This window comes from Xenia sp. Carnegie-2017, unplaced genomic scaffold (genome assembly GCF_021976095.1).
Source record: "Xenia sp. Carnegie-2017 unplaced genomic scaffold, XeniaSp_v1 HiC_scaffold_16, whole genome shotgun sequence".
In the NCBI taxonomy this organism is placed as follows: Eukaryota; Metazoa; Cnidaria; class Anthozoa; order Malacalcyonacea; family Xeniidae; genus Xenia; species Xenia sp. Carnegie-2017.
Genome location: NW_025813469.1, coordinates 5480442 through 5492819, shown reverse-complemented (window position 1 = coordinate 5492819; position 12378 = coordinate 5480442). Strand labels below are relative to the sequence as shown.

The 12378-nt window shown below is 36.0% G+C and overlaps 1 protein-coding gene across 1 annotated transcript in view; it reads left to right on the top strand.

Annotated features, from left to right (window-relative positions):
- LOC124435893 (hydrocephalus-inducing protein-like) overlaps window positions 1-12378 on the top strand; it is a 103326-nt gene that overhangs the window by 13286 nt on the left and 77662 nt on the right. The window contains 13 exon segments of the mRNA XM_046985826.1: window positions 55-171; window positions 498-650; window positions 1269-1372; window positions 3894-4173; window positions 5134-5250; window positions 5993-6121; window positions 6865-6924; window positions 8611-8749; window positions 9585-9751; window positions 10012-10221; window positions 10759-10974; window positions 11670-11858; window positions 12136-12284. Coding sequence (XP_046841782.1) covers window positions 55-171; window positions 498-650; window positions 1269-1372; window positions 3894-4173; window positions 5134-5250; window positions 5993-6121; window positions 6865-6924; window positions 8611-8749; window positions 9585-9751; window positions 10012-10221; window positions 10759-10974; window positions 11670-11858; window positions 12136-12284 — 2030 coding nt within the window.

The following is a 12378-nucleotide window of genomic DNA, read 5'->3' as shown; positions in this document are numbered from 1 at the left end:
CAGTAAAATCAACTTGTTTGCGTGATTTTATATCGTGTAACATTCGTTTGCCAGGGCTTACTCCATCCACGCGTTGTCAGTACGGTACCTTTGCAAATCATCGCTGAAAAACTGGAGGAAAATCACACTGTCGCTTACATTTTGATTCAGGGCAGCAGCAAAGCACCTCTTGTATGTATAAATATGAATATGTTTCTGTTCTTATGGGAAGATCTTAGCTTCATCAAAAGTATAATATGTTATAATAGGAAACTTGAAACAATGGCGCCCCTAGAACAATAATTAGGGGGGGATGTTCATATATGCAGGATATACGATATTAATTTTTTTGAAATCTTTTGTTTTCAGCAGAAATCTAATATAGCATGCTTATATGAATATTTGCCCATCCCCAATTATCGGCACTACTGACTAGAGGCAAGAATATGTTCATTTGTTCAAACTGCATCCTTTTTATTTCGTATTATCAACCAATGGCGATTTCTTCAAATTTGCAGGAGGTCCAAATTCGTTGTTTTGGTGAAGGGCCGGTCGTTCAAGTCACTCCATTTGAATTAGACTGGGGAAATATTCCCGTTTTGTTAGATGTGGAACGTTATCTTACCTTATCTAACGAGTCGTTGATACCAGCAAAGTTCATTTGCTCTACGGTAAAACATTTACAGTTCATTAATTGCTATTGTCGCAAATATAACGATTGTTCACATTCCTATATTAAATTCGTGTTTAGATCATTTACTTTTGTTACAGCTACATGTCGATATTATTTTACCAACTTTACACTCTATTGTCGGATTTTTGCATTATCACATTCTTATTTCTTTATCAACTAGTGATGTACCAATTCCTATATCATCATTTCAATATCTGTGTATCGGGTCTAAAATAGAATTATTGGTATCAATATTTTTCTTGCTCACAATGCTAGTATTTAGGCATTTCATTGAATTAGAAATGCACTTGATATAAATCATAGTTTAACAATAGTAAATATATTACCTTAACAATTTTTGTTAAATTATCACTTCTTACAATTTGTTAGTTCCACATGATATTAATGTCAATTGACAATTCGGTTGTGCAATATTGCTGCAGTGTAAATAGCCACTTTGAATTTTAAATTTTTTTATCACATAAGCAGTGACTGGTGAGCACAAAGTGGCATAGTTTATGACGTTTAAGTTTTGTAAATTGGCATAAAATATCGTTATCGACACAATATCGGCTGTTAATTTCTCACATCATTGTTCTTTCCTTTCTTGACCTAGGCGCGAGAAAAATCGTCATTTTCTATCAAACCACGTGAAGGCGTTGTGCCCCCGGAGGAAGACATAAAAATCACCATAGTTGCTAATGTTGATGATTGTATGAGGTGACTACGGCAATCACTGATATGTATATTAGACTGGATAACGCATCTCTTGCGAAAATTGAAGCCGGAAGATCGATCATTTGCTACTGGCTTCATGGGGGGTATCCGTCCCACTTTACTATACTTTTTGCATTACAAAATCCCAGTTTTCGCGTTTTTATTCCTTTTACAAACTTCTGATTAAGGCAAATTTTTATGACATCTAGAGGAAAAAAAATTGAAATCTTTTGTAAAAAAAGTAGAAAGAACTTTCACGTAACAAAAAGATAATAGTTAAATTAAATGAAGATATGATCTTCGCACTTTGCTGGACAATTTAAGCAATCGTCTCAGGACCTGAAAAAATCAGGTGACTCAACGGGATTCGAACCCATGACCTCTGCGGTGCCGGTGCAGTGCTCTGACCAACTGAGCTATGAAGTCACACAGTGGTGAGCAGGTCAATATTGTTGGGTTCATGTTTTTTTTTTTTTTTTCGAATCCCGTTGAGTCACCTGATTTTTTCAGGTCCTGAGACGATTGCTTAAATTGTCCAGCAAAGTGCGAAGATCATATCTTCATTTAACTTCATTTAAAGTGTTGTTAAATAAGTAAATTTGTAGCAATCTTCCATAAACGTCATTGCAGATGAAATTTTGGTAGCAGTAGTAGGATTCTGTAATATTTCTACATTTTTTTAAGAAGCAGCAACATCATATAATCTCCAGTTTGTTTCAAAACCATGCAGGTCGACCTTGTACCATCTCAATTTTCTGCCATTATAAAGCCAAGAAGACAAACTTTGTAGAATTAAATATCTTTGCCGGTTGTTCTGTCTCTTTCAAAAAAATTTTGCTCAAATCAATAGTTTGTAGAACGAATAAAAACGAAAAAATGTGATTTTGTAATACAAAAGTGTAGTAAAGTGGGACCGATCCCCCCCCCCGAAGTTCATAATCAGATGAGCCAACTTCCGGCTTCAATTATCTTACTATATTTTATACATGGATGCGTTATCCAGTGTAATATACATATCAGTGGTAGCAATCCATCATTGTTTTTAAAGCGTCAGTTTGATCCTTTTTTTTAAAGAATTTTTTTTGTGCTGTGGCATTGTTGGATCTATGTGTCGATCTGACTTGAAAGCAACAGCGGAAGATTGATAATTTAGAGGGCTATATTCATATGCTCATATGTTACATTTCATAATTACAATTGATTATATTAGAAACTAATCCTGTAGAACATGGATATATAAATATTATCACCACCAATTATCAATCTTCCACCGCCCTTGCTTAAAGTGTCTATTAGTGCGTTCAGACTCAATACCCTGGTACGGTACTCGGGAACGGGCACCATTGTAATTGGCGACACCTGAGTAATGCATACGGAGAAGCACCTACTCAGCACATGGTTTTAAAACTTGTTACAATGAAAAAGATGAAATTAAAGATAAACGAAGCTACTGGGTAATGCGTAGTGTGAAAGGCCTGCAGATTTGTGCCTGAAACAGGGTATCGTACTCTGACTCTCAGTCTGAACGCGCTATGTGTCACCCTCAAGAAAATCATCTATTAAGATAGAGTTGATTATTTTAAAAACATTTGAAATATATTTTGTAAGACGACAATTTGATCTTCCTTGACATTTTCGGCCTCAAAGTTGGCTTTTCTTGTGTTTGACCGTGATGTGTCGTGATTGGGTTGTGTTAACCAACGTAACGTACATTGGAGAACACGCTCCTTTTTAACGCTGTAGAACTAAACTGTGATTCAATCACAAAGTGCATAATATAACTCGAGTTTAATAAAAAATAAATTTCTTGACTTTGATACAAATTTCACTTATAATCTTCAGCGTTAAAAAGCAGTGTGTTCTCCAATGTACGTAACGTCCGGTGAACTAGACCAAGTCATAGCACTTTACGGTCGAACACGAAAAAAGCCAATTTTGATGTCCAAAAAATAAGGGGAGATCAAATTTTTCGTGTTCGAAAATATATTGCAATTGTTCTTAAAATGGTCGACTTTATCTCAGCAGATAATTTTCCTGGGGTTGAAATAGATACTTTAAAAGTGTCCATGTCCATCTCGCTGTGCTCTTCACGAGAGAAAGGTTTTTTGTCTGCAGAAATGTTTTCAATGACGTATGTGGCATAGACAAAAACCGCGGTTTACTCTTTTGTTTTTGTATTAGTAGTTTAGTACCTGTTTATTGACACCTTTTTGTTTACAAATACCAAAGATTTTTGTGGTATATTTAGCATTGTCCTTTTTTCTAATCTGTTGTTGGAAAATTGAAATTCTACACAATAAGCAAAAATCAAATGGGCAGAGCTGAATATATGAATATATAGCGCACCCCGACCAATTGGCGTTCTAGTTTCGTCCCTGCATGCGAAAGAATGAACAAAAAATCTTTCACTTGTTAAATTTTGACTTTTTTTTGATCGATTTCTTCAAAAATGCATACAGTCCTCGGATTACAAAATCTTGCAACATTTCACATTTTTAGCATCTTGTGTTTTTTTTGCGTGAAGATTTCAAGACAAAGTCGTCATCACCATTGGAGAAAATCGACTTGGCTCCATTAACGTGATCGCGCACGGCATGGGAACGACTATCGTTTCTGATCCTCCAATAGTTCCCGTGGTAAATTTCGGGCCCCAGTTCAGTCACAGTTCTTGTTGCAAGACGTTTACGTTGACCAATAATGGCCGTAGATCTCAGCAACTCTACTGGATGACCGAAGGTTTCTCAAATTACAAAGCGAAGTTGAATAAAGAGCGACGTGCGAAGAAGTCGGAGAAACTCAAAGAAGTAAGATAGCGCTTTAAATTTTCTTGCTCTAGATTGTCTTTTATCACATTGGTCCAAAAACGTTTCGAGAAAATGGCGATTTTTTGCCTGCTAGAAACTGTTGCAAGGCCAAATAGACGATATGCCCCAAGGTTTGTTGGCTCTTAGCAGGGCTTTCGCTAGATCGCTAACAGGGAGGGGGGGATCATTATGTTGTCATTTGTGCCCAGTAGCAAAGCCAGCCCGTTTTTACTCCTACAATGCCAATATTTTATGTTTAATAACTGGAAAAACAATAAATGGAATTACATTTCCAAAGAAATAAATAATAGTTTTGCTGAAAAATTAGCATATAATGGGTAAAAAATCGGGCTGATCTAGCAACCTTTTGTTCCTGTCTGTTTTGTTTTGAAAATGAACTGGCTTTCAAAAGAAATCCGTCGGGCAAGAGCAGAGAGCATGAATATTCACATCTTTCCTTTCTCCTCTTGCGAGGACCTGAGCTCTAAGGTTTTTAGTTGTGGTGGAAATCAGTTGAAGTTTATCTAGCAATCACTGGAAATCCTTACCAATCAATTATCGATCATAATCGTCCATATCAATCACTGGAAATTCTTTGCAAAAATCAATTAATTATCGATTATAATCGAACATTTCTGTCAAAAATCAATTCCACGTATCTTCACTTACATAACAGTCAAAGCGTTAAACCTGGAACTTTTTACATTTTCAGAATTTAAACAAGGCTGCTCACATACAGATATTAAATTACAATAATGATTTTCATGCTTTTATTCTTAATCTTTTTTTTTACAATTGGTTGTCGAATAAGCGTAATCGATCGTCCCATCGCCTTGAACTTTAAAAGATGGCGAGAAAAGAAAAATCGACCATCTAAAATAGAATTCACCCTTTTTTCATTTCACTCACAGTTACATTGCATCATAATTTTATTTTTTCACGTTACTCGTTATTTTATAGAGTAGTTCGTCTACGCCGTCATCCCCTGGTCCCGTATTCAAACTTGCTCCAGAAAGATTATCCCTTCATCCAGGGCAGAGTGGAAAGCTCAAATTGGAAGGCTTCTCCATGACGTCAGTTATTTATTTATTTTACTTTGGCAGTTTAAATGAAAAATATCTCGGCAGCGTTTTTCAATATGCAGTTCTACAAAAAATTTACATTTCCAAATCAGTTTATGTAACTCTAAAAACAATATTGCGCAGTTGACGAAAATACGAACTTTCAGCACTTGTATATTTATTATAAAATTATTGAGTTGAAACGATTCGAAAAGACTAAAAAGAACTATAAACAGGCATTTCTGCATCACTGCATCAGTAGCGTAGCAAACTCGTTAATTTTTTGGGGTGGGTGGGTATAATTACTTACATACATGTACTCATAAACTGTGAGCTTAAAACAATAGAGCTTAAGCTTAACTACTCATAAACTGTGAGTTTAATTTGTGAGCTTTACTCACTACTCATAAACTTTGTTAAGGCTCTTGTAAATATGGAGCAAACCAGGGGAGAACACTATTTTTGAGCAATATGTGATTTGTTTTTATTTTTGCGTTTGAGTTAGTCGGGCTGCATAAAATGCAAAGTTTTTTAGTAATCTGTGGGATGATGCAAATCGATCTGTAAAGCATTAGCTTTGAAGTTTTTCTTTGAAATTTCAACACGATATTATAATGTCAAAGTGTTTTTCGAATCGATGAAACGATAGTAAATTGTTCATTTACTTTAATTTTGTTAATCTTTTAATATTCAATAAAACTTGTTCTTGCAATTTTTGACATGAAATTCTCGTTGTTTTCATATCGCGATGCGCGAAGATGGTGACATTGGACGTGAAGAAAAGTATTCGAGTCGTGGTTGAATTCGATCCAGCGTTTGAGAATAACGCCTTTTCGAGAACAGCACGTGGACAGCTCATGGTCACTTACAAAGGTCATCCACATAAGGTGGGGCACTTCAAATTAAAATACTTGAACATAGATTTATTATTACTATTGTTTTATATTTTATGGCATGCGTCATTTTTGGAAAAAAGCCTATCCTGAACCACTTGGTTTGATCAGAAACATTTTTTGGCCATACTATTATTACTACTATTATTGCAAGACTAAGGATGTTGACAACGGAGGGTAAGAGTCCTACGCTCTGACTCTCAAGATGACTACCGCTAAGGTTGTCGAAACGTTAGTCTACATCAATACCAACATTCCTTCTCAGGACACTATTAACCTGGACGATATTTATCCACAAACATGTTAATCCTACACTCCCCATTCATTACACCCTGTAGCTGCATTGTAAGGCTTTGTTTATTTGTTTTTTTCAACACCAACAAAGTGTTTTCCTAGTTTTTCTATTTTTTTTTGTGTTTTAGTATTTGAAAAGGCAGAGATGATCAAAAACTTAGAATATTTTATATATTATGCTTATTTCTGCTTGTCAGACTTAGAAATTAGGCTATATAGCAGCACTTTTATCTGGAAACTTGCCTTTTTTCAAAAGCTCCAATAACTGGTACAATTATTTAAATAGATTTGAGAAATTCTTCAATTGCCATACCTCATGTTCAGTGCCTATCAGTCAACGCGTGTGTACCGCATGCTGTTCGTCAATGATTGTCAACTCGATTCAATTATATTTAGTAGAATAATTTCGCTAAGTGATGTTATGGAATTATTCGTTGATTTAGGATTATCTGGAACTGAATGGAGGCGTGTATTATCCAAATCTTACGTTTGAAACGGATGAGGTAAGCAGTCTGTCGTCAGCTTTTTGTATGTATAGGATTGTTACTGTAGCTATATACCGTGCTGCAGCGTAATTGCATTACATTCTACGAGTTACGTGTGAAGCACCGAAGGGTACATCATACTTCATTCACATTAGTGATTTAGAACCAAGTTCTTTTGATTAAAACATGACTATATGAATATTGTTCCCCCCTCACTAGCGATGCCACTGCCAGTATAGTGTTAGACATGATGCCACTGCCAGTATAGTGTTAGACATGATGCCACTGCCAGTATAGTGTTAGACATGATGCCACTGCCAGTATAGTGTTAGACATGATGCCACTGCCAGTATAGTGTTAGACATGATGCCACTGCCAGTATAGTGTTATACATGATGCCACTGCCAGTATAGTGTTAGACATGATGCCACTGCCAGTATAGTGTTAGACATGATGCCACTGCCAGTATAGTGTTAGACATGATGCCACTGCCAGTATAGTGTTAGACATGATGCCACTGCCAGTATAGTGGTAGACACGATGCCACTGCCAGTATAGTGTTAGACATGATGCCACTGCCAGTATAATGTTAGACACGATGCCACTGCCAGTATAGTGTTAGACATGATGCCACTGCCAGTATAGTGTTAGACGTGATGCCACTCCCAGTATAGTGTTAGACATGATACTTATTGTATATTTCTGGCTTATGAATGGAATTGATTCATTTTAACTTGTTAATTTAGTCTGTGCTCAGGGAAATGTGATTTCAGGAAAGCCTCGCCTTGCTCTTTTGTAAAACTTAAAGTAATTTTTCCAATTTTTTGACAGCTTTCATTATAGATATTTCATACAATATCAATGGGATCGCGTAATTTGCTTAAAAGTATTTTCCGTAATGGCCATTAGCTAATATTATGTAAAGTTTATTGAAAACTCTCTCGTAGTATAACTACAACTAAGTTAACGAGTTCAAGAATAGTTAAGACTATTTTCCTGAATAATTAGGAATACATCTTTTCTTTTACGAATTTATCAATTTACTAAAACGTTTTACTTAAGGACTAATATACAGTGTGTTCCTCCGCCCCTCTGCCCAAAAAAACAAAAGAGGAACACACACATAGATTAATTATGTATTTGCTGAAATTATTATGCTCAATAATGTAACTATAGCAATAAAATTGTTTAATGAACTTTTCAGTTCTGGGATTTATCAGGGTTAGTTTAGTATTATTCCAAAGCAAAACGAATTTAAACTTAAAAGTACTGTCATACACTGATTTATATCTCAAATTTATTACGCGAATGCTTTGTTAAGGAAAAGCGACATTATCTTACAAGGCGAAACTAAAAGCTATTGCCGATTAATTTCATTTTAGTGCATACATAATTATTTGTACGGGTTACGTTCTTCATGTGACACCCTGCGTACCATGACTTATATGATAATAACTCTATAAAGATATGTGTAATCCATAAAACAATGTTTTGTATTCAAGGTTTTTCTTTTCATATTTAAGTCTATCTTTCCAATCAGCTACTCATTTTGTTTTTGGGACTATATAATGATAGAGTATGCAGTTTACTATACACGCCATGGCGTTATAAATATAAGAATGAGCTTGACAACAGATTGTTGTACTCGCGAGAGTCAGAACCGAAAGAGTTGAGATGCAAAGTGTTTTTTTTTTTTTCACCCAGGTGAATTTTGGTTGTATACTGAACGATACCGAAGTGATACAAAGTGTCCTTGTAACTAACAACAGTCCAATGGACGTTAAATATCATTGGTCGTTTGTAGATAGTGATCTACACATCGAGGAATTTGTCACTCGCAATGGTTAGTGTTATTATATTTGTTGACGCTGTCTTTCGCATGATTTTTGTGTTCTAGTTTTCTCATTTGCCATTACCGATCTAGGGCACGTCAAAATAAATTACTGCGGCACATTTTGGAATGTATTAACCTTTCTAAGGGCCTTCAGCTTAGTTCTCATTCAATGCAAAGTGTCGCTATAGAATCGGCGACGTTTATCGCCGATGGTCGTTGATGGCCAGTGCACGAATGGTTCTCATAAATCAGCGATGATATATAAGTCTACGCGCTTTGATATTCTTACCAAAGAAAAAATGGCTCCTTTTAGTTTAAAGTTCATAATTTTTGTTTCAGCTTCAATTGTTTTTAATATAATTTGTCGCCGAAGTTGCCCGACTCAACTGATTCTCGTTCTAAAAGATTTTTTAAGCAAGTAGCACTCAACAATGATCGCCAATGATCGCAAGAAACAAACTATTTTGTTTTTTGCGATGGCAGCGCCGATGTTTGGTGACCGTGTCAAAAAATCGGCAACGCAATTTTCAATGCGTTCTCATTGATCGTAAGTACTCGCTGACGTCTTAAAAGCTCTATCGCCTACGTTTTGCGATGAATGAGAACTAGGCTTTAGAGGCAAGTCCATTTGTAAAATTATGCACTTTAGAAACGAAAACCAACGATGTTTTATTGAAAGTACTTTGAATTTAAAATTGTGAGCTATAATTTATTTTGACTAACGCTGGATCCGCTACTGCTTGTTTCCTAGGATACAAGAAAGCTTTCGAAACATTGGTTTCGGCACAAAGTGCTTTGAATATTCGAGTCTGTCATTTTATCACTGTCGCTTGATTTTTCTTAGAGAAAAAAGCCGTCGTTGAGAATGAAGAAGTTCTTGGTTTTTCTCCAGAAACTGAGGAAGAAATGAATGTGATGTCGCCGCCTGAGAACGAGGCAAATGATCAAGATGAAAACGTTGCCCTAAAAACGGAGATTCGCGTGCTTTCAACTGACTTAGGAATTCAAGAGGTTCGTTTATGGTATATTTTAGTTTGCATTTACGTACTCATTCAAATATATAGATACGAGCCTCCCCTCCCCTATTATTGAATTTGAAACTTGCTATATATTTTTCATACGTCATTTGTTTCAAAGTTGATTTTGTTTCAAAGTTGATTTTGTTTCAAAGTTGATTTTGTTTCAAAGTTGACTATGATAATAGGCGCGTTAAGCATGCATAATTATGCACTAGTCAAGACTTTCTACGATGCTATTTTCACGTTTATAAGGTATTTGACATTTTGCCTCTGTACGGAACGCTTAAGCCGAACGAAAGTCATCATGTACAATTCACGTTCTACGGTCATTCGGGTGTACACTCAAAGGCGATTGCACGCTGCTCTGTTATTGGTGGACCTGAATATGACGTACTACTAGAAGGAAGCGCTTCGCTCGCGTCTTATTTCTTTAACAGAAAGAATGTTAATTTTGGAAAACAGGTTTGTCTTATTTTGGTAGAACTGTGTTCAATTACGTTCTCAAAGTGATAGCTTTGGGATATAGTATACAGTTGTAATCTCTAGGTGATAGTTTTGGGATATAGTATACAGTTGTAATCTCAAGTTGATAGTTTTGGGATATAGTATATAGTTGTAATCTCAAGGTGATAGTTTTGGGATATAGTATACAGTTGTAATCTCAAGGTGATAGTTTTGGAAGATAGTATACAGTTGTAATCTCAAGGTGATAGTTTTGGGATATAGTATATAGTTGTAATCTCAAGGAGATAGCATTATGACGATTTTAAGGTGATTGCTTGAGGCAAATTTCACAGTTGCAATATGAAAGTCATTGCTTCGTGGCTTAGTGTTCAGTTAGTCACGATCACAAGACGGCTTAGTTGCAATCTCAGAGAGATAACGCCTGGCCACTGTCTAAAGCTACGATCTTGAAGCAGTCTCAAAGTTATAGAAAACTGTGTACATTTATGATTTCATGGTGATATCTTCAATACAAAATTCCTATTATTCTTTTAGTTGTATGACCAGTTGACAGTTTCTGAAATCAGTTTGTACAATTCTGGTAGAGTTGGTCTTGACTTCGTAACGTGCATTGACCAAACATTGTCAAATTCTGGTTGCTCAAAGGTAATTGTAAAACCCGACCGTGGTCACGTAAAAGCTTTACAAAGACAGACTATCGTTATCAAGTATTTACCTGGTGTTCCTGCTGTGTTTCAAAAACGTTTCACGGTAAGTAAATACCAAAGACTTCGTCTGCATTTCATTTTCGATTGCAAATGTTTTTGCTCAACTGAATTGTGCCATTATTCACTGTTGAAGATGTGTCGGACCATGCTCGTTGAAAGTTTTGTTTAGGTTCACGCAAAATTTGACTTTGGAATTGTTCATCAAACAAGTTATATTTACTTGTACAATTTGTATAATTGTATTTGCAGAGCAATACAGTGCTGAATACAAAAGCATAAAGCTAGTGGAGCATATTGATAATTAAGTACCTGAGCGAAAAAAATTCGGAAAGAAAAGTTGTTTATTGTATTTACACAGGCTTATGCAAACCGAGGAGATCTTTAGGAGAAATCGGGAGCAGATCATTACAAGCCCTAGACTGGAGGGTCGACAGTGTTGCACCTGCTCTAGAAGTGTGCTCTATTGAACACTAATCCCTGGCACAATTGCTTTTGCTTTATTGATTGGTATATTAGTAACTTGTAGGGAAGTTTGCAAATAGTTGTAATACACAAAATTATTCGATATGTTGATATTTTGTTGGAAAATTAACTCTGCTGCACTACACCCACCCCTCCTCCTGGCGAAGAATGAATACCCTCCCTTATGTCCATCTCTGAACGTAAATGGTGTAATGTGGAAACGAAAATTGCTCATGCTCATCAATTCTCACAATTTCATGTTTGTAAAACACCTAGATTCGCGTTGGCCATTTTAAACCGGAAGTGATCACGCTAACTGGAGAGGGCGTGTTTCCAAGAATTACTCTCGACCTACCGCGTGATACGGAAATCGTCGGTTATAGAAACCTGCTGAACACTGCAAAACAAAACTTGGCTTGTCGCACAAACATTTGCAGTAACGAAATTTTCTTGGAAAATCCTGAGGTAATGGAAAAATCTGCGTTCATTTTTGATAATGCACGTTAAAATATGAGTTCTTTTGTTGTCACGTGACGTTTCACGTGTTGTCAGGTAAAAACACTGGTATGGAGGCATTCGATCTAATTGTTTGAATTTATAATGATATAATAGGATTAAGTTGACTTGTGGTATTTCGTGTAATGCTTACTCTCACAACAAACACCTGCGATCAATGGCACGAAACATGTTTGCTTCAAAAATAGGTGTCTTCAATTAAAAACATCTTTGTTTTGACTTTCAGGATGGCAATACTGCAATGGACGAGTTGCTAGAGGTTGAGAGATTACAAGTTATCGAGTTTGTCAATCAGCAACAGAAAGATTCCAAGAATGGTGTAAGCTCAATTGGTGGTGCGCAGAAGAGAAGCGGAGCGAAGAAATTGAAATCCAAGTAGGTTTAGTAAACAAATTTTCAAGTACTTAATGTTTCAAGCGTTTCACGAGCTGAGACAATTTTTGCATACACAAGTAAGTTCAGCAAATTT